The 26,783-nt window shown below is 47.8% G+C and overlaps 2 protein-coding genes, 1 long non-coding RNA gene and 2 other non-coding genes across 7 annotated transcripts in view; 3 read left to right on the top strand and 2 right to left on the bottom strand.

Annotated features, from left to right (window-relative positions):
* Window positions 1-47: 47 nt before the first annotated feature.
* On the bottom strand, window positions 48-10,764 carry LOC147134044 (protein kinase C and casein kinase substrate in neurons protein 3). 3 transcript variants are annotated; one of them, XM_086056505.1, is made up of 11 exons: window positions 10,129-10,764; window positions 9,761-10,002; window positions 5,841-5,908; window positions 3,659-3,815; window positions 2,850-3,085; window positions 2,523-2,678; window positions 2,183-2,358; window positions 1,837-1,957; window positions 1,295-1,365; window positions 1,146-1,225; window positions 48-1,052 (listed from the first exon to the last, which is right to left on the bottom strand). In XM_086056505.1, exons 3-11 carry the CDS (start codon window positions 5,898-5,900, stop codon window positions 943-945), a joined length of 1,167 nt encoding a protein of 388 aa, XP_085912631.1. In that variant the 5' UTR covers window positions 5,901-5,908; window positions 9,761-10,002; window positions 10,129-10,764; the 3' UTR covers window positions 48-942. The 3 variants fall into 3 exon arrangements, with proteins under 3 accessions (XP_085912631.1, XP_085912632.1, XP_085912633.1); XM_086056506.1 differs by having other exon boundaries at window positions 9,761-9,850; window positions 10,498-10,764; XM_086056507.1 differs by lacking the exons at window positions 9,761-10,002; window positions 10,129-10,764 and adding an exon at window positions 7,990-8,172.
* On the top strand, window positions 10,738-12,279 carry LOC147134041 (uncharacterized). The gene is made up of 3 exons (XR_015090207.1): window positions 10,738-10,880; window positions 11,457-11,559; window positions 11,744-12,279. It is a non-coding gene; the product is annotated as an uncharacterized LOC147134041 (long non-coding RNA).
* LOC147134043 (small nucleolar RNA SNORD88) lies at window positions 11,282-11,372 on the top strand. Its single transcript, XR_015090279.1, has one exon. It is a non-coding gene; the product is annotated as a small nucleolar RNA SNORD88 (small nucleolar RNA).
* On the top strand, window positions 11,591-11,680 carry LOC147134042 (small nucleolar RNA SNORD88). Its single transcript, XR_015090280.1, has one exon. It is a non-coding gene; the product is annotated as a small nucleolar RNA SNORD88 (small nucleolar RNA).
* Window positions 12,280-12,623: 344 nt separating the features above from the next.
* The window catches only part of shank1 (SH3 and multiple ankyrin repeat domains 1), a 41,764-nt gene continuing 27,604 nt past the window's right edge, over window positions 12,624-26,783 (bottom strand). Inside the window, 12 exon segments of the mRNA XM_086054762.1 lie at window positions 12,624-14,832; window positions 15,286-16,173; window positions 16,705-20,113; window positions 21,001-21,118; window positions 21,951-22,066; window positions 22,252-22,308; window positions 22,396-22,422; window positions 22,620-22,628; window positions 23,270-23,350; window positions 23,427-23,562; window positions 24,181-24,305; window positions 24,391-24,473. Of these exon segments, the coding sequence (XP_085910888.1) occupies window positions 14,754-14,832; window positions 15,286-16,173; window positions 16,705-20,113; window positions 21,001-21,118; window positions 21,951-22,066; window positions 22,252-22,308; window positions 22,396-22,422; window positions 22,620-22,628; window positions 23,270-23,350; window positions 23,427-23,562; window positions 24,181-24,305; window positions 24,391-24,473 (5,128 nt within the window). The 3' untranslated portion in view covers window positions 12,624-14,753.

Below are 26,783 nucleotides of genomic sequence, written 5' to 3'. Positions count from 1 at the left end.
ACACACAATTTTTACAGGGATAAGTATTTTGGCCCAACACTCTCCACTCACATGAAAATTTCAAAAGTTTATTTCCTAAAAAAAAATAAAGTGGGCTACAACGTGTTTCACACACACATAGTGGATATAAGATCAAAGCGGAATGCAACTTTCTTATATTCATAAAGTTTAGATATATATTCAAAGGAACACGGTTACCAAAAATGGCATTTCTTGCTAATTAAAACATAGCTTCTTCTGAACAAGGAAACATAATAAAATAAGACTTAGCACCACACTTTAGCGCGACAATAAATACACACATCTTGGCATTTAGCATGCGTCTCGTTAGCATCGCTAATGCGCCTGAAATAACGTAAAAATGTACAATGTCGAATTTTCTCCATTGCGCCAGATGACGTATGTTGTTACACCAAACAGTATAGCCAGAAATGACGTTATTGACATACAATCACACAGTTGGAAAGTACCTCTTTCTTAACTATTCATAACATAAGTTCATAACTTACATTTGGAATGTAAATTGACTCTGCAAAAAAATTAGTTGTAATGTACCTTCCCAACATTGCTTCATAATGTACCTTCGTAACCTTGGCAACGCCACTTTGTGGTGTAACTTCATAACGTGCACTTGTAACGTACATTCGTAGCAAAAGCTCGTAATGTAACTTCGGAATAGAACTTCCTAACGAAAATATGAGGAAAGTTTGGGGTAGCTATGGTGAACTTTGGAAACTAAACACAAACAGTTTACAATCCAGAGCGTAAATTGTCATCTTAAAATAAAAAAAATCTTTAATTTCTCTCTGCAATGTTAAAATGTTCACAGATCTTTGGCTACCAGCTATATTTTCTTTTTACAGCATCATTTTTTTCTTGCAAAGCAAACATCCACAGGAGAAAAATGATCAACTGGATTAAATACAATATGATCTTTTTCCGCTAAACCACCTCCACGTAATTAGCGGGATAAAGTCCCTCCAGGCCACCGTCCTTCACCCCCCTACACCAGCCCTGGTCATCCTCTTCCTCAGTCTTCAAGAATTCTTCACCTGGAAAAAGGAAGAGGAATGGAGTTATTATTTTGAAATTTTTTTTCTCATGCACAAACATCATAAAAAACAAACGTTGGGAGTGAGGTTTACCAGCTTTGAAGGAGAGTTCATCCGTCTCCTGGCCGACATAGTCGTACAAGGCTCTCACTCTCACGCCGACAATCATTGCGCTAATAAAAAATGAGAAGAGGTCATTGACCGCATCGTCATCATCATACTTTTACGCTCACTTTCTTTACCTCTTTTCTAATGTTGCTTTCTCTCCAACCACCTCCTTCCCTTTCTTGTTTTTTTTCTCGGGGATCCATTCCTGAAGATCAATTCAGTTAACAAAAACTAATTAGTATGTTAGCCTGAGTAAATGTGAGCTCATTACTAGCATGTTCTGCAAACACTATAAAGTTAATGTTAGCTTGCTACTAGCATTAGCATTGAAGCTAACTGCCCCACGGACGCCTCTCGACAATTAGCAGAGACGTTTAGTAACTCTGTGTCCGGTGGCTAATGTTAGCTCACTGAGGCTAACTGACCTATTGGCAACTGTTGACTGTTAGCAATCATGTGTAGCTCTGTATTCGCGACTTAATGTTAGCTCACTACTAGCATTGAGGCTAACCAACTCATGCCTGTCAACAGTTTATCTCTGTATCCACTTGTTATCCCCCTACTACTGCTGTGCTCAGCTTGAGTTGACTTTGCCATTTGATGAGGTTTTCTCACCTGTGTGTGTGTGTGTTTTATCTTTTATTTTAATGCTAAGCTAATCAACCGTGAGAGGCACCTGGAAGTGCGGCCAGTCCGTAGGCATGCCCGGCCCGTGCGTGTTCTTCCACCAGCGGAGGTCCTCGTGCTCGTCGATGGCCGCCACCGTGTCGTGTAGCTGGCTGTAAACTTCCTTCACACTGTGCAACGACAGGTCCCTTTGATGTTGATTTAACTGTACAATGGTACTTCTTATGTGGTTCATTCGAAAATATACGGCGGTAACAATAAAGTTGATTTAAATCTGCAGTGGTATTTTTGATTAGGTTGATCTATATATGCGGTAGTGCTAACTATGACGTTGACACAAATATACAATTGTGCTACTTCCAAAGTTGATGTGACTAGACCCGGGCACGGCTTACCTGTCGTTGGTGGTGACGTCGAGGTGCTTGTCGAAGGAGAGGAAGGCCTGCTTGAGGAAGACGATCCTCTTGCGCTCCTCGTCCTGCGACTGGTCAAAGATGGCCTCCATCTCCTCCATGTAGCGAGGGGCGTAGCGATTGGTCTCCTCCAGTACTTTCTCGTAGCGGGCTCGCACCTGTCGGATACATAAAAGCGCCACGTCATTAAAAAAGGGACTTATGGTGTGCTTTGCTCTTTCATTGAACCATTTCACTTGATTGATTTACAATAAATCAATTAACCAATTATCGAATGGGACCAATTCATTTTCATTTACTGTTACTGTTGACAGGCCGTTACCTTGTGTGTCTCCTGCTGGACTATCTCTCGGTCCTCCTGAATCTTCTTCTGCTTGTCCGCCGCTACGTTCTGATTGGACCGTGCCTGTGACTCGCGCTCCCGGGCGGCGTGCTCCTTGCGGCTCGCCTTGTGGTACGCCCGTCTGGCTTTGTCCAGCTGAAAAGCGCACAAAAAAAGGTCACACTCGACATCTTGAGCGATGAAGATCTCCCTTTCCACCAGGCGGGACGGCCAGTTGGGACAATTTGTAAATCGAGGCAACTGGCCTACTGACGCAATTTAGTTCTCCTTGAAACCTTCAGAGGTGCGTTGGACAAGGTTGCCAACCTTTTTGAGGCGTTTGGTCCAAGGCTTTTGTGCTCTGGCGTAGCCGGTCTCGGCGTCCTGGGCCTCCTTGAATCCCCCAAAGATCTTCTTGGTGAAGGCGTCCTTCTGCCAGGTCCTTAGCTTTTCTGCGTCTTCGGTTACCAGGGAGCGGCAGATGGACGCGTGAAGAGACGCCAGACGGTCGGCCGAAGACAGAAAACACTGCCAGGCCTTCAGCAGGGACCCGTACAGAGGACCTGAGGAAGACACAGATTCAATATTTTATACATTTTATATTACAATGTTCATCACCTCAGTAGCAATTTCACATACAACTAGTAGCTGTGAACATTCAGTAAAACAATACATACCAACCTTTGGACTAAGACCTTTCCTAGATAGTAGTTGTAGTCCTCAAGGGAAGGTTTTAGTCCCGAGAGACTGTTCACGTCCCAAGAAGTTTTAGTCTTAAGCAAAAGTTGTACTCGTTGATAAAGTTTTACTTCCCAAAAATATTGTAGTCCAGACTCCAGAGAAAAGGTATTAGTCCAGAGAAAAGTCTCTAGACCTGAGAGACAGTTCCATTCCTAAGAGAAGGTTCCTGTCCTGAGAGATCTTAGTCGCAGAAGAAGGGACTTAAGTGAGTCTAGTCCTGAGTAAGGGTACTAGTACTGAAAGAGGGTTTAAGCCCCAAGAGAAAGCTTGAGTCTGAAGGGATAGTTGTAGTCCCGAGAAAAAGTTTAAGTCGGAGTCAAAGTACTAGTTGTGGGAGAAGGTTTCATTGCACACTTTGTAGGCTGGTTGTGGCTTTCTAACATTCGAGCACTCACTGGAGTCCACGTGCGGCTTCCACTTGTTGCTCCACTCGTTGAGCTGCACCGCGTACTGACGCTCCACTCGGGCTCGCTCCTGGATGCACGTCGCCAGATCGCCGCACGCCTGGAACGCATCCTCCGTGCGTCGTACCGTGCGCTGGTAGTTGCCGGGCTACAAAGGCAGAGAGACGAGGACTTAGTCCTTGAAAATCAAAAGCGTCCCTGCTCTAACGTTGTTAACTAAGCTCGGTTGCTAATGAAATCTATAGACAAAGTCAGATGGCTGTGGGAAAAAAAATCCAAAATTACACATTTCCTTAATATGGCGTCTGGGCCTGCAGTTATCAAGAAGACCACCAGAGGATGCTAAAGGACACAAAGCCAGAGTCCCACACAAGGAGCGAGTGAGAGAGGTCGGTTTGTGGATGTGGAAGCTTGGACGTCACAGTCCAAAGTTTCCTGGCAGCCTTCGACTCTTCCTGCACTCCTTTTACTGTCAGCTCGACAGTAAGTCATCTCATTTCATGACATGACAGGAAATGATCATGGAATTAAGATAAAGAGGAAGGAACATTTATTGGAAAAGGCCTTCGGAGCCTTTCAAATCTATGAAACAATGCCAGAATTTCTATTTGAATGTTTGATCTAGTTCTTGTCGTCTGTTTTCTTTTATTGAGGGCTTGTGTGTTGAGAAAGAGACTAATTGGGTGTGAGTGAGAGAGTGAGTGTATGTGAGAGAGGGAGTGAGAGTGAGTGTGTGGTGAAAGGAGGAGAGTGTGAGAGTGTGTGACAGAGACAAAGTGAGTGAGTTTAAACGTGAGATAGAGTTGTGCGCGTGTGTGTGTGTGTGTCTTCCCTAAGCAGAACCAGCTGAGGAATCCGCTGGCGGGCCAACGGAAACAACACAGCAGAAAACCAGTTGGCGGATGCTAACAAGCTAGCAGCAGCAGAGGTTCATTGTTGTGCTGTGCTTGCAATGGATTCTGCGAAGTCTGCAATGCTATCATGGCTAGCCTAACGCTAGTAGATATTTTCTTGGTGTGTGCGGTTTGGCCTAACATCATAACGTGCTAGTTGTAGGAATGCTAACATATAGCAGAATGATCACGCCACCTAAAAAAAACAAATAAATACATTTTTTTTTAGATAATAATAAATTAAGAAATAAAATAGCACCAAGGGCAAAAACATTGTGGGCCAATCGATAAATATTTTACATCTTGCTTTGCAGTCAGGAACTATTTCAGTTTCAAATGAGAATGGCTAAAATGCTAACATATAGCCAGACTGCAGCCCGAGTATGGAAAGTACGGACCGCAAAACATTTTACACCTGACCTGTGGGCAAAAACATTTTTATGAAGATTGCTAAAATGCAAACTTTTTAACAGTTGGTATCTAAAATGAAATCAAATACAATTAGGAGCTACATATAACAACGTTTTACGAATTAGATGCATAAAAGGAGAAAAGGTCTGCATTAAGCGATGGCTGGACATTGTGGAAACAGGAGTTGACTTGGAGGCACACTGCTTCTTGTGTCTCAACTGTGAGCTGCATCCAATTAGTGTAGCGTAGCATGCTAACTGGAAACAATGAAGGGGGAGGGGGTGCCTCATAATGAATGTCACGTTGCTGAAAGCCAAAATGTTTTCTCATCCCCCCGCATGAAGGCTAAAACAAGTGCAGGAAGCAGTTTGATTTTAAGATGATTTTGATTCAACTATTGTGTCATGTGAAACACAATCGGGAGCGAATCCACGTTCAAGCTTTGGAGTTGTAATGGCTGACTTCTGTTTACGTTTCAACAAAGAACACCTTGTTAGCGATGAGAGAGCCGCCGCCTCTAGCGCAGACGACACTTTGTCATGTGTTTAGACTCGCACGCCATCACTATCACACAGACGCGCGGGCGCGCACGCACACACAGTAGCATGTTCTCATGTTTTAATGTCCTTGTTAAGGCAGACTGTACTGCACTGCACTTTTCTCAAAATGCTAAGCTGTTAACATTTGCTATATTAGCAGCTATCCGGATAGCAACTTAAATACAGAAAACTATTTGACAAATAGATGAGTGTTTTACATCTTTTTTCCTGGTGATCAGGCACGACCAAATGAAAATTGCTAAAATACTAACATGTTGCTGTTGGTATGCTAACATGGCGAGATGTTCTTAAAACGTAACATCATCTTACCATCCAGAAGCTGCGATTATTAGCATCCTCGCGGTTGTTGTCGGCTGGCAGCGTCGACATTTTTGTGTCTGCAAAGGAAGCAGAGTCACATTAGTGTAAAGTCACATTTAGCTTTAGCCGGCTAGCCAATTAAATCGCTCTGATGTCATCATGTGCCACTAGAGACGCCTTTGCAAACTGCAGACCGGGGTCAAATCCCGTCCTCGAGGGGCATCTATCCTGCATATTTTAGCTTCCCTCCGGTCTGCAGACAGTTGCATAATTTGTGCTGTGGAACAAACAAAACAATCAACCCAAAACATTGCACCAAATATCACGACACTTGTGCAGGTTCCCCAAGCACGATCATGCCACGATGCTAACTTTGCTAACCGCTAACTAGCCTGCCACGGCCATGCGCATGAAAGTGACCCCCGAATCAGCCCTTGTTTTATCAAAATCAGCCAATTTTCAACTCAGTGAAGCCTAAAAATAGATCTGGTGGGAACAAGCGAGTAGCGACTTCCTGTCCAAATTGAACTTGATTCCCACGCTTGCTAACGGTAGCACGGCGTTCATCTTCCCATCCAGAGCCCCTAAGCCTTGCTGCCTGCTGCCATTAAGCGTCCAATCATCACATGCTAGGCACCTCGCCCTGTGTCTCGTTCTCTTTCACTGGTGAGAGTGACATAACCCTGAAAGAGGCAATGAATTACCATAGATTTGAACCCTGACCTCCACTTCCTGTGTTGTATAGACAGGGGTGCCTGGGGGCTACTTTTAAAAAGCACTTTTGCAAGTTTTGCAAGTCATTTGCCAGTCAAATATGTTGATGCCGAATTAAGCATAGAAGTGTGTTGCTGCTGCTCATAACAACATCTGCAAAATAGATTACTTGTACCATCACTTTATCAGCAATCCAACAGTCAATTGTTAGATGTTTGAATGGACTCTTGCTACAGTTAATCAACCTTGACTTACAGACCAAAAGTTTCCAGTGAGACTCAAGTTGACAAAATTGCGTGAAAACAGCATGCCGAATTAAAGAGAAAAATGCATGTGTACTACATATGAACATCAATTTCTAATGAATTGCTTACATCATCAGTAAATCAGCATGGCAACGTTAAATTAGAAGATTTTGTGAATGCAGTCTTGCTACAGTCGCATCAACTCACTTTGAAAACGTATACAAGCCCCTAATGGATTTGACACTACTGCATCAAAAACCAAGCTGAATTGATCACAGAAGCATTTCGCCACCTCTCATTAACATCATTGTCACATTAATTGCCTGTGTCATCATTTATCAGCAAGCCAATCTTAATTTGCACTTTTCTTTAATGGAGTATTGTTACAGTTGCATTAACTCCATTATAAGTGGACCAATGTATGAAAAGTCCCTAATTAGAAGCCGATTAGACATTATTCCGTCAAATACTGAGCCGAATTAATACGTCGGGCCCACTCATGAACATTGCGGTCATTAATTTCCTCTGTCATCAGTTAATCAGAAATCCAGGGTTGAATTAGGTGGTAGAGTTTCATTAACTCGTTTTGTATGTTGACTAGTGCGTAAAAAGTCCCTAATGGGAAGCCGATGTGACGACAGCGCATTGAACACCAAGCCGAATTAAATCCAGAAGCACGTCGCCACCATCCGTGAACATCATCATTGTCATATCAATATCTGTTATCACTTCATCACAAACCCAATGCTAAATTGACAGATTTTTAAGAGGAGTCTTGCCTTGGCACACAGAGCAAAGCTGCAATAATCAACTTTGTTTTTTTGCTTAAAGAGGCCTCAATGGTCCAACTGAACTTTTTTTCCCAGTGCATGCCGAGGTCACTTTTCGCCCGTGCTTGCAGAGGCCCCAACTGAGAGAAAAGTAGCTTAAGATTCCTGTTGAATTTAGAACATTTAAAACAGTGGAGGAAAAAAAAAAAAGAAAGAAAAAAAAAAAAAGAATCATGTGGTGCTTCCCGGCAACCGAGCGAGCTCGAAACCTGCAGCCAAGCGGGCGTCACGTTAGGCCCTCCCACTTGCCCCCGTTTTCATCTGTCAGACATAACTCAGCACGCACACACACACACACACACACACACACACACACAGGAAAAACAGCAATGACAAGCAGAATGAGGATGACTCCCTTTAGATACTTACTTTGTAAAAAAGTTCTCTTCTGTTGTATGTCAGCGTGATCACCTTCCACGCAATCTTTTTTTTTTTTTTTTCTTTCAATCCTGCTCCGGTCTCGTTGAGTTCTCCAAGCGGTCGCTGCACGGTGCCGCTCCCGATCGTCTCCCTTCCCTTTGGCTTTTTTTTGCGCTTGTGTCAGATGAGTTGGCCTCCTCTTCCTCCTCCCTCCACAAGCCTCCTCGCCCCTCCTCCCTCAGTCCTCTTTCCCTTCTTCAGTGCCCCCTTTTAGCTCCGTCTCCCCCCCTTTTGCCTCCCCGAAACAGCTGCAGGACTTTGTTTGTTCTTTGTTTCGCGCTTCTGTACGCTCGCCGTCTTCAACTTGGCGCACAATCTTTCGTTACGCTCTGCGTGTGCGTCACAGATGAGGCCGTGACTTACTTTGTCGCCCAACAAAAGAAGCTCAAAGCAGCACAAAATTTCCCTCTTTACCCCCTCAGCATTCCCCTGCAAGCACAGCTGGAAGACACATCCGGCGTGCGGGTGTGTGCGCGTGTGAGACATGACCCCCCCCCCGAACAAGTGCAGGCGCATTTTGCCAGCAGCAACTTTACGACAAACTTTTGGAGGATAAAAAGGGATTCATTGTGTGTCAAAGGTCAAGGTCAAAAGAAGACCCTGTTAGAGGCGGGGACCTTTTAAGAGGTCCAGGAACCTTTGGGTGGAAGTCTGAAGATCTGACTGGAAATGTTTTGCTCCGGGAAAGTAAAAAGAATGAAAAGTGACTGTCATTTCAGATGGAAATGCGGCAAAAACTGGACAGCAAGTCCGTTACCCCGGAACAACCAAATTGAGTTCTTGGTGTAATTTGTGTGGGTCAAACGAAGACCCTACTAGATGTGTAGTACCTTTGAAAGGTCCAGGAACCTTTGGGGAAGGATTTGAAGCTTGAAACATATGTGACTGGAGCCTTTTTGTTCCTGGAATTCAAAGGTGCATTTCAACAGCAGGAACTTTACTATAAAGTTTTGAGGGGCGTTCATTGTGTGTCCACGGCCAAGACCATGCTAGAGTCATCGTACTTTGGAGCGGTCCATGAACCTTTGCCGTTGAGATCTGCACATCTTATTATTTCCAGGAACCTCAAGTATCAAGAGATAAAAGTTAGGTGGAAAGCCTGCATTTCGGGAACAAGAACTATAACCCGGAACATTTTGTTTGGTGGTAATTTGTACCAAAAAAAGACTCAGCTTGAGGGGTGTGACTTTCAAGGGGTCCTGGAACCTTTGGAGGTGTGGTCTAAAAGTGAACTTATCCGGCAACTTTTTTTTGTGGGAACTGCAAATTCTAAGGTGTCTTTGGACTGCAGGACCTTTTTGCAAGACCATTCTATCGTGTCTCAAAGGTAAAAAAGAAGCCCCTGCAACAGGGGTAGTACACTGGAGGGGTCCGCCAACCTTTGGAGTACAGTCTGCAGATGTAATTCACAACCTTCAAGTTCCAAGAAATGCAAGTACCAAGGGTGAAAATTTCGTGGGACTTTAGGTTGGATTAAAAAATGCAAAGAACAAGGAATCACAAAACCGTTGCCCAAATTCAGGTCCTGATTAATGTAGCCGGGCAAAGACCTTGCTAGGGCGCAGTACTTTTAAGGGGTTCAAGAACGTTTGGGGTGAGGGTCAGCAGCTCTGAACATATCTGATTGGCACCATTTGTTTCCAGGAAGCCAGTGTAACAGACCAAAAGTTCCTGGAACCCGTGACTTGTGTCTCCCATGCATGCGTGCATGTTGTCTCACCTCATATTCTGCAGCTCTCGTGCGGCCTGACAGTGTCCCAACTTGCCTTGTAGTAAGCCGGTTGATGCAGCTGTTGTGTAGTAATGCCGGCTGGAAACAGCAGTCAGCAGACGGTAGTCGTTAGTCATCCTGCCATCAAAAGCGGACAAGACGGGACACACACTGGGACGCCCTGTGGTTCAAACGGTAGCAGACACCAAGAGGACAGGAGACGCCTCCTTTCAAGTGCACTTGTAAGGTCACTGTTAAACAGGGGGGTGGAGTTGATTATAACGCCGAACGACGCAAAGAAGCACGCCGGGAGTACTTGTAACATAATCTTCATATTAATTGCTCATGTTTTCAGTTAATCGGCGGGACAACGGTACCTTTGAGGATTTTCAAACGGAGTCTAGTTGCAATCATATCGCTTCACTTGCTGGTGTTTAAAAGGAAGCGTATTATTGCAGCACCGTCATGCCGAATTAAACACAAGAGGCACATTGGCCCAACCTGTGAGCATGATTGTCATATCAATTGCTCGTGCTGTCTATTAATCGGAAAAGCGACGGAAATTGTCTGATTTTCAAATGGACTTTCGCTACAATTCACTTTTTAAGTGGATCATTGTGTGGGGTGAGGGGGGACAAAACGTCCATGATTTTACATCATTTCAAGTTTCAACATGCCGAATTAAACACAGAAGCACACGCACGTTGTCACGATTCCTAAAAATTGTAATCAATACAATAGCGTACTCATGTCATCGGTTTATCAGCGAGGCGGCGTTAAGGCAGACGTTTAAGTGGACTTGTTGCGTCAATTTATAAAATGACCTAAAGTGTAAAAAGTATCCGACTTGACATTACTGCATCGCTCCGAATTGAACACAGAAGCCCGTTGTCAATACTCGCGAACATCGTCGCTGTGTTAATTGAGTGTCAGTTAATCAGCGAGACGGGGCTGAACTGGCAGATTTTTAAAGCGGGGTCTGGTTAAACCACTTTGCTTTTTTACGCCCCCCATCCACGCGATGGCAGTACAGCACACAAAATTTGACCGGAAGCCAGTAAGCGAGCATAAAACCGAGGCAGTCGCGCACTAGTCGTTCATTTTCACTGATGACATTCAGCCGTGTAAGGTAAGATTCAACTTTTAACATCAAGTTATGAGTAAATATGAAAAAAATATGTCACAACACTTGTGTCATTTCAGAATTGCAGCAGTGATTTTGCGAATGGCATTCTTTGCCCCCCTTTTTTTTTTTACACTAGCTAATTTGATGCTATTGGATAATGGATGGATGTATTGTAAGCTTACTACTAGTTACTTAATACGTTACTACTATTTATAAAGATAAAGATAAAGCACTCTTGATCACTCCTGTTTTTGATCGGCGAGAAATGGTTAAATTGTCGCACTTGTTAAATGGAGTCTCGCTCCAGTGGGCCTCTGCGCACGTGGTTAGCCTGCCAGGTGGCTATGTAGCTACAAGCTAACTCAATATTGTAATATGATTTGCGTTATTGACTTGCATTGAAAATGCTCCTGTGATGACGTGCACTGGGCTCTGAGACCACATGGAGATACTGTGCAGCTTTGGCCTTGACAAGCCAAAGTTCCTGAGGAGACTGTAGCTACATTGTAGCAGACATGATCAAATTTGAGCTGACCGCGATCTCATTGTGACTTTTTTTGTTCACTCTTATCTTTGCAGATCTCCACTTACGATCACTATGGGATCATCCATGTGTGGACCCACCAGGGTTGGGCATCGCTATCGCCTCTCGGAGGTTGCTGAAGCTGGTCAAGACACGGAGGTACATAAAATGATAGTTATCATTTTTTTAATAAATTCTGTGATGGATTGCACTGGGCTCAGAAATTTTCTGTTGATGAAAGTGCAGCTCTGCTACTGACATGGCAGAGTCTGAGAAGATGTGAAATTGGTATATATATTTTTTAAGTGGATTTATCAACTCTGAAGAATATTTTCTTTTCAAGGACCTCAGGTGATTGGTCAGACTAAGAATGATCTGGAAGATTCTTGTGGACCATAACCTTCCCGCTGGGATGTGCATCCTCCAACCCCCGATGCGGGTCTGTTGGTGGGACTCGATGGCGAGTACCTGGTGGTCGGTACCGCGTGGGCTTAGTGGTGGCCCCCGTGAGGACAAGATCACGGATACAAGCGGCAGAAATGAGTGCCAGCACCTTTTGGGTGTAACGTATGACCAGTGGAGATGGGCGCAGTCTCCCCATCTTGTCAAAGATGATGGAGATGCTTTCAGGGATCGGTAAATCCAGGTCCAGAAAGTAAAAGCCCTGCCACAGGTGCTTCTACTCAACCGGCAGGTAAATGACCTCAGTGGAGTAGAAGCACCTCTGACACAAACAAAATGTGGCTGGGTTTACTTTCTGGACCTGAATTTCCCCATCAATGGATACTTTTTAAATCCAATTTTATAAGTTTTATTGTTGAAGTTCATGAATGAAATGTTTTTTTATTTCACTTGGTAATAAAATGAATACAGTCTTCATGGAGTCCAATTTCCTCTTTCCTGCACATAAATTTATCTTAACCCACCCCAAATGATTCATTCAGTAGCCATTTTTTTTTTTACTTGAGCAAATGCTATAATCAACACATTTGTTGCAGAACCACAACTAAAAATTTACTTGCATCAAATAATTAACCTCTTAAGTGGCATTCTAAAGTCATTTTGATGTTTCTACATTTAAAGCAATATAAGTACTTAATCCTTGTTTCTTTAAGTGACAGCCCATGGTACAAGAAAAATGGTCACAGGTAAGCGTGACCCGGCTGTGATTTGAAACAAACCTGAAATGCAAAACAAATGAACACTTTTCCATATCACGATGATTAACGGTCCTTTGTGAAGTGCTCCCAATTGATTTTTTTCCCAAAATATATTTAAAAAATATAATTTACAGCTGAAAGTGCATGTGCAAGAAAAACTGCTTTCATGTATTAAAACCTTTTCATCTTTATTATAATTCTAACAATTTGTCTCTTAAAACACTTTATATTCATATATTTATAGGAATGTGTATATGCATGTCACATATACATACTGTATGTATATATATATATATATTTATATGTAGTAAATTATCTTTCCACAGTTCATCTCTTTTTAAAGATCTCTTAACGGAACAGAAGGGAAGAAAAAAAAAAGCTTTCTATGCAGTTGAGCCAAATTCACTAATGGAGTCTTGTAATGATTTGTCGGAAGAAGAAAGTCCGAAGCGACTAAAATGTACCTGCAACTCTTCTCTGGTGACGGAAGCAGGATGATTTTGCATAAAAACATGCTAGTCAACAAAAAAAATTAAGTAGGGGGCTCCAATTGGATAGAAAGCAGAGGTGTTAATGATAACCATAATAAGCACACAATACCTTTTCATTTGGAAGACAAGAGATTCTGTATAGAGCTTAAAACCACATTAGCTTCATTCGTCCTTATTGTTATTCTCAAACATCCCTCGGCGACCAATCACAGCAAATTATGCCAATATTACCGTAGAAGGCAAAAAATTAATGTGGATGTAAAATGTGAGAGAGAGAGAGCCCTTTTTTTTTTTTTTTTAAGTTTAACTCCATTTCAACTTGCGCCATGTCTTAGCATTTCAGCGTCTTTGCAGTACGTTAGCATAAGCGTCTCAGCGCTACGCTTCAAAAATAGGATTCAAGCGTGGAAATGGGAAAGGGGAAAAAAAAAAAAGATTTGTAAATATGTTTGAATGCAAAAATACTTTGTCTGGTACTCAAAGCGTACGTGGGAATAACAGTAAGGACGACGACAAAATGAAATCTCCCCGCTAACGATGTCCGTCGGCCGGCCTGGTAAAAAGTTGTACGAAGAATCCGAGTAGTAAAAGGAGTCCTCCGGGATGGGAAGAAAGCGGGACATGGCAGTTTGTATCCAGGAAGTGTCTTTGCCCCACAGGAAGTCCTCAATCTTATTCTGTATTTATTATCCAAATGCTTCTATATATATATATATATATATATATATATATATATATATATATATACTATATACTCTATATACCTGTATGCGTCCCATAAAGTTTTCTGTGTGTGCACGTGTTTGTGTGTGTGTAAACCATTTGGGCTTTTATTAGGTATCCTACTAGTGCCCTGATTGATCCATGTACTCGTATGCTATTTGCAGCCTCTAGTTAAACAATTCAGCACATTAGTAGAAAACAACTGGGGTGTACTACTACAATGACTAGTTCGCACTAGTAGAACAACTACCGGTACATGTTACTAGTGAGGCAAAACTGTACACTGGCAACTGTATGTCACTCGTACTTAGTGACATTATAAAATTCCAGTTGTTAACATCTAGCGCTTCATTAGTAGGACTAGAAGCATAAAGGCGTCAACTGGTGCACAGCTTTTCCTGACGAGTAATGTGCTTGTTTTACTAGTGCGCACAAATGTCAGAGCAGTGGAAGGCATTAGTGGAAAACACGTCACTAGTTGGACAGTTGTTTGACTAGTGTGCTGGATTGTCTTAATAGTGAGGACAAAGTACACGAGTACATGGACAATTCATCGCACTAGTATGATACGGCCTCGAATGCTCAAAAGGGTTTTCCATAGTGTGTACCATTTTTGATGTTGTGTGTCTGGGCACTTGTTTATGCTACAACAACGTGATACAGTGACCAGTCTGTACGTTTGTCATTAAAAGTGACGTCGGATGTCGATCACAGCGCTGAGGTAAGCCTGGAAATATTCTCCAGTGTCAACCGAAAATCTTCTCCGGCCGGCCCCCATTTTGGATTTTGCACCATTCCTTTGGTCAGTCTCGCTATTGTGATGTCATAGCGCTGCCAAACAGCATTTGGGGATGAGCGGGTCGCCTACGGGGAGCCCTTTGTTGGTCATGACATATTCCGATGATTCCATTTGGGGACACCGCATCATCTTCCGCGACTTTTCGGGTCGATCCACCAACCTATTCAAGGGAATTCCACCTCAACTGCGACTCCCGTCATCCATCCGCCCCTCGTCCCGAGGCGAGAGGACTGACATGGGGAAGGGGCTGCTGGAGAGCCTGGGGGACACCAAAAGACAAGTCAGACTTTGTCGCTTTGTTAAGATCACGACTTAAAAATGGATTCTCTAAGATTGGGAAAGAAAGGAACCGAGTCAAATCAAGAGTCACTGAAGTCCAGTGTGTCCTACGCAAAAGTTAGCTGCAGAGGATGCGTGCCACAAAAAAAATGGACAGTTGGACGGAAGGAAATCCTCGACAATGGAAGTATAGTTAAAGTAGTTAAAAGTTCCCATTTGCTTCCGTGAACATCTGATAGTACAGACCAGTACGCTAAGTATCGGATGAAAGAACACGAGAATGCAAAGTGAAGATACTATCTAAAATCCACAAAATTGCCCTATGGGAAAAAAAAAAAAATCCCTTTCTGAATGAAAACCTGAAATCAAGGAGACCGTTCCACCATCCATGCCCATCATCTACCGTAACTCGTCAGTCAATCGGTAGCCATACCTGTCAATCACCGACCGCAGGGCCCGTTCTATGTTCATGCGGTGGCCCACACGGGTGACGCCCAAATCCAGGTAGTCGTCCTTGGTGAGCGAGGGCAGGTGGGTGCCGTCAATCTCGTTGTCCAGGAAGCGCTCGCGGTGCTCGGCCAGATTCAGGTAGCCCAGCCAGTCGGCCACGTCGTACTTGGTCCAGTAGGGCAGCGGCTTGGAGGCGAAGGGCTTGGTCGGGGATGGGGGCGGCAGGTGCGGGTAGCTCAGACAGGTGGGCGGAGGGAGCGGGTGCAGGGGTGGCGAGGACGTCCCGGACAGGAAGTGCGTGGGAGAAAGAGAACGGGAAACAACCAGGGTGGAGTTTGGAGGAGGCGGGGCCCCGGAAGGCGCAAAGAGGGGGGGCGAGGGCGAGAAGTAGGGGTCTCCAAGAGCGTTACCGGGCGAAGGTGGGGTGATTGAGCCCCGTAGATCGTACATGGCGCTGTACAAGGGAGAAGTGGGGAGCAGAGGGAGGGACGAGGGACGGGGCGGCCCCAACTTGGGCCTCTCCGACGGGGAGATGAGAGGACTGGGTGCCCGCCTGCGCTGGAGCATGTGAGGGTCTTTACGTGACTCGCGACTTGGGATGAACTGGAACTCGAGTGCTTTGGTCCGGTAGACGGGTCTGTGCTTAGGGGAAGTCGGGTACGGGGAATACGACGTCGGGGACAGCGGGGAATGCGAGCGGGGAGGCTGCGAGGGGGCGGGAGGCTGAGGGGATGGCGCGCGCCCCCAGTTGGGGTACTGGGAGGCGGGGCTCGGCGACGGGCACAGGGAAGGTTGCGATAAAGAGATTGGCGACGGTGACTGGGAGCGAGCCGACGGGGGACTCAGGGCTGAGGCTGAATCTTCCGAGAATCTGAGGAGTAAAAAGAGAAAGTCAAGTCACGAGGTTTGGACTGAGTATTAGAAGAAAAGGTGGGAATAAGGCACATGGGTGAAGTTACGTACTGTCCTTTACCTGTCGCTTTTATATTGACGGATGAAGTTAGATGTCACAATTGTTCTGTTTCTCACCTTTGAGTTGCAAACCTTGCACGTTAGCAAACTGCTTTGACAATTTGATCAAAAACATAATGCTTGGATCTTTGGAAATCCCTCCATAATACGTCCCGAGGTGGACCGTGCACTCTTCTAACCGATCTTTCAAAAAAATAAAAAATAAAATTGCACCCTGGAGCTTTTCCAAATGATAAATGAAAGATTTGTCATGTTCAAGTCAAAGTCAAGCCACGTGAAGACTAAGTCAAAGCCGAGTCTTCCGTAATTTTAGCCAAGCAAATCCCAAGTCCTGAAATTGGCGACTCAGTCTGACCCGAAGTCAAGTTATGTGACTCGAGTCCCCCGCTTCTGATCCGAAGGTCATGAAGCGACAAAAAGGCCTGTGTACCTGTGTCTGCTCAGTGGTCTCTGGCTGCTCCAGTTGTCCTTGGTTCTTTGCTGCAGTTTACTACTCAGGTCATTGATCATGTTTGGCTTCATACTCGACGCCGGAGGGTAAATCTTCTTCCCTTCTAAGAGTGCCCCGAACTGCCCCCCGGAGTCACCGCCCATCTGTCCCTCACCCCAGAGGGGCTTCATTTCGGGAGTGCGTGGGCGCTCAAAATAAGGTGAGGCGGGTCGCCCTAAATTCTGCATGTCCCTCATCCCGTAGCCATCCTGGCCGCTTTCGTCTTCCGTCGCGGCGCCCTCCTCCGCCTCCTCCTCTTCCCGTTCGCGGTCATCTCTTCGCCTGTGAGAGTGGAAAGACGCGGGGGCGGTACTGGTCTGCCTGTGGAGCTCGGCCCCTCGACTTCCCTCCCTGAAGCGACTGCTCTTCGGGTAGGTTGACGCCGCCGCCGTGGCATTCTGCATCTCAAAAGTCTGCCCGTCCAGGTAGCTCATGTACGACTCCAGAAAGTCCCCGCGTTCGGCCGGTTCCGCCGTCCCGCCGGCTAAACGGTTGCCCGCCCTCTCCCCCCGGTCCAACCGGTCGGCCCGAACGCTAGCCAGGATGCTGTCTAAGTGGTGGTCGCTACTACTGCGGCTGTCCAGCTCTTCTATGCCCGAGTCCACCACCGTCTCCTGGGATTCTCCCTTCTTGGCGGCCGGGGGCGGACGGTGGCGCTCCCCCGTCCTGTGGTGGGCGCCCTGGATCGGGGCGGTGTATGTGGCGTGCGTTCGCTCATGGTAGAGCTGCGTGGAGGTGCTTGTTGTGGTGGCAGCAGCGGCGGGTGTGGCGGCACAGCTTGCGGTCATGGCGAATGAGGCGGTGCCCCGCGCAGGGGCGGCGGTGCCGGCCGTGGAAGAAAGGGCCGGGGGGCCCCGGTAGGCGGGCGGCGGGGTTACCGTGAGCGGCGGAGTGGGTGAGGAACGCCCCGGAGCATGGGTGCTGTTGTACAGGTGGTGAGGATGGGACACGGATAAAGGTCTGTGATAGGAGCCGGGAGGCGGGGGTGGTGACACCGAGGGTGGAGGCGGGGGTCCGCTTGTTGACGTGGGCTGCAGGATAGAGGGCGAGTGGGGGGGCGGCGGCGGCGGGTTGGGCGATGTCTGGGAGGGAGAGTGAGCGGATTGAGTCAGATTGGCGACCTCGCTGTCGTAAGACGTGAGGCTGGAGGCGGTGGAGTCGCCCGCCTGGGGCGACGGCAGGGGCGTGTGGCTGGGAAACGCGCTTCCAAACAGTTCTTTTTGGACAGGCGGAGGCGGTGGCGGTGGCGGGGGAGGCGGGGGAGGCGGTGCCTTCTGTTGGCCTATGTTGGGGAGAAGCCGGCGTTGCGAGTATCCCCTGTCAAAGCTGTTGGCAAACTCTAACGGCGGTGGCAGGGGGTCTGCGTAGACAAATTCATCGTCCGCGTCCACTGAAGGGGCGGGCGGTGGAAGAACCATCAGGCCGGACCCTGTGCTCCCAGTAGCGTTGCTGCTCGTCTGCTGAGAACTGGTCGGTAGAGTGGAGGTAGTGGTGCGGGACAAGATGTAGGCGTCGGTTTGACTCTCCATCCTGAGAAACGAGGGCCGCCGGGGCTGCTGGGATCCCTGCTCATTAGCGGACTGTTCAGCTCTCCTCGCGTAGCCTTCCTGCTCTTTCTCCCGCTCTCGTTCTCGAGAGGCCTCCCTCCCTCGCTCCCTCGAGCGCTCCCGCTCTCTCCCCTTGAAGCCGGGCTGATACGGCTGGGACTGGTAGGGGTGCGCGTGGACGGTCTTGTCCTCCGAGAAGCGGACTCTGAGCCCCTCGCGAGCGCCACCCCCTTCCCGTTCTCTCTCGACAACGCCACCGCCCTCCTCGGCCCACACGCCCCCTCGGAGGATTCTTGGCGAGGGTGGACGTCCGACGGAAGGCGTGGTGGCGGCGAGGGAAGAGGAAGTAACCAAGTAGGAGCTGGAGGACTGGGCGGAGGACGACACCGGCTGCGAGGTGACAGTAGATGAAGGGAAGACTACGCTGGACATCTGGCGGATAAAGGGGCGCTCCGGGCCCCTTCGCAACCGACTGTCGTCCCGGAGGGCGCGCTCTCTGGCCGCCAGGGCGAGCCCGAGCGGCGAAGTGGGATCCAGAGCTTTTCCCGTCAGGGGGTGAATGAAAGTGGAGGAGGGGGCCGGCTGTCTGCCCGCGGCGGTGTACAGGTCAGCGGGAACAGACTTGGGCTGGTAGTCCAGGGCGGGCGAGGAGTACTCGGGGAGCCCAAAGGCGGGGGGCATGCTGCGCGTATGGTGGATGAAGGTGTCGCCGGAGAACATGCCCTCGTCGATGGACTTGGAAGGCCGGAGCTTGGAGCTGGAACTTTCAGCTTGGGTGTTGAGCTGCTGCTGTGACAGGTGAGCCCGCGTCAGCCCTCCCACACCGTCACCACCGAGGCTCATGTCCTCGTCCGCCGACATGAATAGGGAGGCACTCTTCCTGCGGGCTTCGTGGAAGCGCTCGCGGTCCCGGCGAGCCGCGCCCACCACGGCCGCCCCGAACTGGCTGGTGAAGTCCAGCCCGTCCTGGGCTCGCACGGAAGGCAGCGACGGAGGCGGCGGCGCGGGGACAGAGGGCGGCGCGGGGGGCTGAGGAGCGGAGGTACGAGGAGGAGGACCATGGCTGGGTTTGGATTCGTCCGCCTCCCCGGGGGCGGGGGCGTCGGCCTCCACGCTGCTGCCCTGGCTGCTGCGGCCGCTGCTGCTGGTCGACGGGGCCTTGACGATGATGGTGGGGATGGGGATGGAGCTCTTCTCCACTTTGCCCCCGAGCGTGCCCTGGGCCGCTCGCAGGTCCTCTACCTTGGATTGTTTCACCAGGGGACCCTTGCCCCTCCGGGCGCCGCCTTTAGGACCCCCCGCTCCAGTTAAGCTGCGCTCCACCCGTTGCGGTTGAGCCGTCTGCTGTTGCTGCGGCATGACGGTGGCGACGCTGGACGGGGGGGCGGCGCCGCTGTAGCCCCTCCGAAGACCAGCCGCTTTGACGCCACCGGTAGGCTCTCCGGTATAGGCAACCTTACGTGTAGCAGTCCTGCTTTGGGCGGGGTGGGCGCCCACGTGGGAATAAAAAGAGGAGTGGTCCACTGCTGAGCCGCCCGCCCTCTCCCGGCCCAGTTGGGTCAAGTGCAGCGCCTGGGAGTAGGGCTGGTAGTACGAGGAAGCAACCGTGGACTGCGACACGGCCACGGGAGGCTGCTGCGACGCCTTGGCTCGCCAACCAAGGGGCGGAGCGGAGGAAAAGGGAGGCTCCGGCGGCGCCGTGGTCGGGGGTGGCGGAATGTCCTCCGGGCCGGGCACTGACAGACTGCGGGCAAACTTCACGGCCGGAGGATGCAGGAACTGCTTCTCCTCCTCGGGCACCCCTGGAACCACAAAAAAAGACGCTGAATTTGACTTCCTTAAGGTAGCGAGACCAGGCACAGGAAAACGGGAGGATGTTTGTCTCTGTCTACCTGCCCGTCTACCCACCGCCAAGTCTGTCCTCAAGTCTTGGGCCAGCTAATGTACCAGTCACTTTGTCTTACATTGTCATGTTAGCATCCAGAAGCAGTAGAGAGTGAAGTATCGCGAAAAAAGACCAAGCGTGAAACCTTGTGACTCCTCCAGGGCCAACTGGCGGAAATAGAAAAAGAAAAAAAAAAAAAAAAGAAATCATGGAAAAAAACTGCCCCTTATGTCCGATAATTTAGAATTCCTTCAATATTCTGAAAAATCAGGTTGGCACATCATGGCGGTCGCGTGAAAGGACAAACTCAGCGCAGTAAGGCATTCCAAAAGAAAGAAAAGCCTTAAGAAAGAAAGAAAGAAAAAAAAAGACGCGTGAGGCATACCTGCAACGCAGATTAACATTGTTCATCGTTAAAGTTAAGACAGCAGTTTTTCCGCGGTCAAAAACGTGACCAGGAAACACCATCTTGAAATGGTAATGCGACTAATTCTATGACACTAATGTACATTTACAAGTACATCAAAATAAATTGCACCCAGCAACTCGACAGCAACAGTCGCTAATGCTCAAGTGTTAGCAGGTACTCCATAATTTTGCTAATTATTACGTCGAGAGCGCTGGCACATGAGAGGAAGACGGCAGTGGCCTTCCTCACAGACACGGAAAGGGCCACGGACACACACAGCGGCACAGCACGGACCCCCAGCGGGTCCAGAGGACAGACAGACAGGCGGACGCACTGGAGGACGCACGCACGGACGGACGCACTGACGGACGGGTAGAAGAAACAAACCACCTCACCGATGGATTTCTGCCGCAGCATACCGTGCGGCGGGCCGTGAGGCGTGGCGTAGTGGCCCCGCTCGTAGGCCAGAACCAGGCCGGACGCCGCCAGGCCGGCCTGGTCCGCGTAGTTTGGCTGAAAGAGCAAACGTTGATTAATTACACAAACATGCGTATAGCTTATACACGCTGGGCCAAAAGTTTTTTTGTTTTTTGTTTTTTTTGCTTGCGTTCGTACAGGTACCTTGACTTAACGACCGATAATGGGAGTCAAGAACAAAGAAAGCGGATTCGAAAGCAGTCTTGGACTGGTACCAAAGAAGGAAGGAAGACGGGAAGGCAGAAATGTCGTTTTTTCAGAGACGGAAGGTTGTAAAATGAAAGGACAGCGGGAAAGTGGTCAGGCAAGAAAGAAGACCAAGCAGGTCTGAAAGGAAGGAAGAGTAGGAAGGAAAGGTGAAAAAGGGGGCCTGAGGATAGGCGAGAAGGGCTAACAAAGGAAGAAGGACAAAACGGAAGCTGGGAGGGAAGGACGGAGAGAAGAAAGGAAGGAAGAAGGGATGGAGGAAGGGGGAGCAGGCCGGATGTGGAAGAGGGAAAGAATGGGAAAGGAAGGAAGGAAGACAAAGAAAGCCGCAGGAGAGGAAAAAGAAAGAAAGAACAAAGAACCTCTGCAGTCCAAGGACAGAAACGCTTTACATGAAGAAAGGAAGGATGCAAAAAAGCTAAGTGAGAACGAGGACAGGAAGTAAGGAGGCCAGAAAGCTCGGAACAGAGGAAGGTAGACAGAAAAGCGGGTTTTAGTGAGGACAGGATGAAAGGAACAAAACAAGAATATAGAGCAACTCTATCGTAAGGAAGGACGGACAAAATCTGGGAATGTATCAAACCTTTTTTTGGTATTTTTTTTTTGTTTTGTTTTGAATGTCCACTTTGTACATACCACACACGCGCGCGCGCGCACACACCTCGTTGCTATAGAAAGTCCGTCCCCTGTCGCGTTTGGGCCCCTGTCCCCGCGTCCCCGCCGCCTCGTTGGTGCTGATTGTCTGCTGAGCCGCTGCAAGAATTTCATCTAATTTATCTGAGAGGAAGAGCGAGGAAAGAGGAGGGAAAGAGAGGAAGGACGGAAGAGGAGGGAACGCACATGACAATGAAACAGGAAAAAAAAGAAAAGAAGGGGGACAGCGGCCACGCAAAATGGCAAAACGGGGAAAACCGACGGGACGAGGAAGGCGGGACAAGATGGCGGCGACCACGTGGCCTTACTCAGAGCCATCTGATACACGGTCCTCTTCTTCTCAGCCACTTGGGAGGATTCCAGTTCTGAAAGGAGGAGAAAGGCGAGGACTGAGCGCACACGCGCGCACGCTCAGGATAAAAAAAAACATGAAAAAGTGGACGGGAGATTACCTGACTTTTTTTTCCACGGGGTGGCAGCTGCGGGGAGGACAAAAAGGACACTCGTCTTTGGCGGGAGCGTGACAGCAGAGTTATGCGGAATACTAATAACGTTCTCCGGAGCGGGACATGCACTTGGGCGCAAAAATTGTCTTGCGCATGAGTCAACTCAAGTTATCGCCAAGACACTTTTGACATGCACTACCAAATGACATCAATCAAATAAAGACTTGCACCTCTTTCCACTGTCCAAACGTTCCGATGGCACCACGGGGGGACAAAACAGAAGAAATGGTCAGTCTCTCTTAGTTTGACGGGTGGAACCTGCTACGCAATAACCAATACTGCCACCCATAGGACCGGAGGGGAAAAACATCTGCAAGTGCAAATTTGCCTAAGCGATCGTCCATTTTGTAAACTCATATTTGAACTTTGTTGGAAAATACTCTAAAACTAAAACATCCTTGCCCTTCAATATCACTAATTAAATCTCAATAAAATAAGAGGGCTCAACATGAACAGCGGCCCGGTGGCCCGGGGCAATGACGTGACTGCGTTGGGCCATCCAAACGTCTCCGACGGGCCAGTGAAAACTTGATGAATAAATACGATGAAATCAACACATTCTTGCCGTTTGAATTCAATATTTTGACAATTGCTCAATCCCGACCTGTCACTTTTACTGCGCTGCGATAAGGACCGGCTTGAATGAGATCAAAGGGCCAGAAAATGTCAACGGTTGAATATTCAGTTCAACAACCCACCAAAAAAGACAAAAACACAGAACTACCATTTTGCGAAAGGCTGAATTGAATCATATCGACGGTAGCGGAAGGAAAGTAAGCGAGCGCAGCGTTGCTTGAAGCCATCTGGAGCGCGGACTCACCCATCTCCTCCAGCTCCGACGTCATGGACTTGGAGCGCAGGGCGATGGCGGGCGCGCTCAGCCTCTTGCTTTGCTGCGGGACTGCAACGCAAGCACAGCGGCGGCCACAAGGGGTCACTCGCGAGGCTTCCTTCGCCTGCGTCGCCCGACGCCTTACTTTTCTTGCGGGCGCCCTCCTCCATGTCGGGGTTGCGGGTCACCATGACCACCTTCACCATCAGGCTGTTGCCGCCCTGCCGGATCATGTTGACCACCTGGCGGTGACCCACCTTCACCACGTTCTGCCCGTTGACCTGGAAGACGTTGGGATTCTTTTTCCTGCTCGCCGTTTAGCATGGCAGATACCCACTTGGGAGTTTTACCGAGATACAAGCCATCACTCGTCAAGACATTTTTTTGTTTTGCTTTGACTTGCCAGAGTGCTGAGTGGTGGCAAACAACTACAAAGCTTGACCTTTGGATAGTCCGTTTCGCTTTTTAGCTAACAAGCAAAGCCAAACACCGCAGACATGCTAACAAATAGCATTGGTGTTGCAGCGTTATAACCCCAAATGCAACAAATACATTTGAACATAAACAGTGAAAACAGATAATAGAACAATACTCAGACATATATTCTTTCTCCTCTGCGAGGAATGATCAATATTACTGTGGCATACAGAGAAGCTCTGCCCGTCTCCATGTACAAGTTGATGTGATATTATTGTATCATGCGGAATCAAACACAGAAGCGCATCGCTGCTACTCATAACATCATCGGCATATTAACGACGTGCGTGACGACTTGATCAGTAATCCCACGTTCAATTGGTCGATTTTTAAATGGCCTCTTGATGTCCATACCGCGAAATAAAAGCTGGACTTTTGCCTCGTATGCATCTTTTGATCCGAACGCCATGCGTGCAGGTTACCTCGATGAGGAAGTCGCCCATCCTGAGTCCGGCCCGCCAGGCAACGCCGCCCTCGTCCACCGACTCCAGGTACTGCAGGGCGGGGAAGGCGGGCGTCGGGGTGAACTCCTCGATGGGGGTCTGAGCTGCAAGACGGCAAGGAATCAACACGGCCCGACGTGGTCGTCGTCTCCGTTGCGTCGCGCTCGCTCTCGCTCTCTTCCTCCTCACCTTTGGCACCTCGCAGCACAAAGCCGAAGCCCTCGCTGTCTTTCTTCTGCAGAAGCACCGTCTTCTCCTTGATGATGTAGTCGCTGTGGTGGGGAGAACAACGGGCAGCTGAGACGCGGGCCACACCGCCAATTCGGCGGGACAATTCATTTCATGGGGGGGGGGGGCAAATGTATTTGATATACAAAATGACAAAATTTGTGTTACAAAAGTATCGGTGTCGCCAAAACGAGACTTCCGACTGCTTTACACACGGCACAGTGATTTAGTGAAAAGGCGGGGGGGGGGGGGGGGGGGGGAACGTCGTCAAAGCATCGGATGAGAGGCTTTGATCATGCTGTCATCTTTCAGCACGCACATGATGCACAAAAACAGACTTTTCATGTCACACACACACCCCCCCCCCCACTAAATCATGAGTAACCAGGGAGAAAAACATTTGCATTGATGTCAAACACGTTTGAAGGCTTTGCTTTGTTTTATCAGCCCAGTCGAGTTTCACAAAGTCAACTCTCTATGGGTTTTAATTCAGTTCTCTGCTTTTTTTTTTTTTTTTTTCTCTTTGGGAAAAAAAAAAAAAAAGGAACACGTCAAAGCAGGAGTTATTAATACGCATTTGAATACATATGTTATCCAGAAACAAAGGAAAATAGGTGAACTCATCTAGCGCTGACACAGCTACTGTAAAAACCACCAAAGTAAAAACGCCGGTTCTGCCAGGAAAAATAAGGCCGCCATAAAAGTTGCACGGATTCAAAGAAGACGACCATCATTTTCCAAAAGTCGCACTGATTGAAATGAGACAATGGTAAATCTCCAACCTCCAAAAGCTGTGGGCAGGGGGGGGAAAGTGGAAAAGAACAAAGAGGACAAAAATAGGACGACCATAAATCTCTCAATTGTGCAGGTAAAAATAATATCACAAATCCAAAAGCTTGTGCAAGTAAAAATAAGACTACGGTAAATCCTCCAGAACTTGCACATGGAAAAAAAAAAAAAGACTACTATTAATCAGGGGCGGAGCTAATGGGTGGGCCTGGTAAAATCAGGGTGGCCCTGAATATTTCTCTTACTGAGCACAATCCTCCGACACATTGTATATTCAGATAAAATGACAAACGGAATAAAAGGAAGTTCAGAACTTCCTTAGGCAACCACAATTATCCCATTCTTAATCTTCAATTTAAAAAAAAAACACACACACAACTAAACACAAATTCAAAAATAATTGACTAAAAATGTCAAAGTATCTATTTTTTTTCATGAATCTCACTGGGTGGGCAGTGTGTCAATCCGGGTGGGCCCGTGCACACCCAGGCCCCCCCGTGGCTCCGCCCCTGCTATTAATCCTCCAGGTACAAATAAGATAACCGAAATGCCCCCGAAATCTGCACGTGTCAAAAATAAGTTGTCCGGATAAAAAAAATCAAGCTCCAGTTCAAACATGTTTTCGAAAGTAACTGCAAATGCTCCAAAAGTTAGCATAAAGCTACCGTAAAGCCACTAATAGTTGTGCACTTTAGTTGAAGTCTGCAACTGGCCCGCGACGCTCCGCAAGGCTTTTGCGACTCGGCCACTTGTTCTCTCTCGCCGTCTCAAACCCGCAAGAGAAGAATCGGAGCGGCGTTGCAGTGCCGCAAGCTCAGCTCAGACAAACAAACGAGCAGGAGGGGAAGTGACGTCAAACGGAGTCCATGCTTGTGGCTTCGGGGGGTACAATGCCTCTTCTGGGGGTCATACGGTAGCCCTCAAAAGTCTGCTTGCGTCAAACGCGAGCGCTACGTTGACTTGCGCCGTAGCTTTACTGCAAGCTTCCTGGCTGAGGCTATTTCCAGTGGTTGTGCTTATTTATGCTTATTGTGACTTCTCATTAATAGCAAGCATGAGAAACATTCCACAGAGGTGCGGTTCTGTTTTGTTTTGGGGGGTTTTTTTCCCCCCAATTGTTGTAGGTGCCGGTTATCAGTAATAAGTACCGTGCCTGTGCATGGCATGGATTATTTCGTGTGAGTTTTTATTTATTTATTTTTTTCTTTGACGCCACGTCAACTTTTCTGACTTTGTAGCTTATTTCGAGTAGCAATTATCAGTCATAGCAAGAAATCTCGTCGACGTGCAAGAGGGAGGGAAGTGTAGTGTGCACAAGCAGGGTACAAATTGCCTCGCCTGAGTGCTTTCTTTGCCTTTATGTCTTCCAAACATTCCCTTTATACCACTTGTCTATGTCAGAGCAAGCGTATGAAATTCAAGGCCACTTCTTCAAAGTGGACATGGTCCAGATTCTCTAGAATGAATCTTTTTTTTTTGTGCTTTTTTTTATCCCATTGTGTGTTTACCTGTGAAAAAAAAATAGCTAAAAGTAGGACTTCTAACAAGAGTTACTCGTCATTTTT

Source organism: Filicampus tigris, chromosome 16, assembly GCF_054856515.1.
Source record: "Filicampus tigris isolate MCC_2025a chromosome 16, RoL_Ftig_1.0, whole genome shotgun sequence".
NCBI lineage: Eukaryota > Metazoa > Chordata > Actinopteri > Syngnathiformes > Syngnathidae > Filicampus > Filicampus tigris.
The sequence above is the reverse complement of the archived record's forward strand: the minus strand, read 5'-3'. Positions and strand labels throughout refer to the sequence as shown.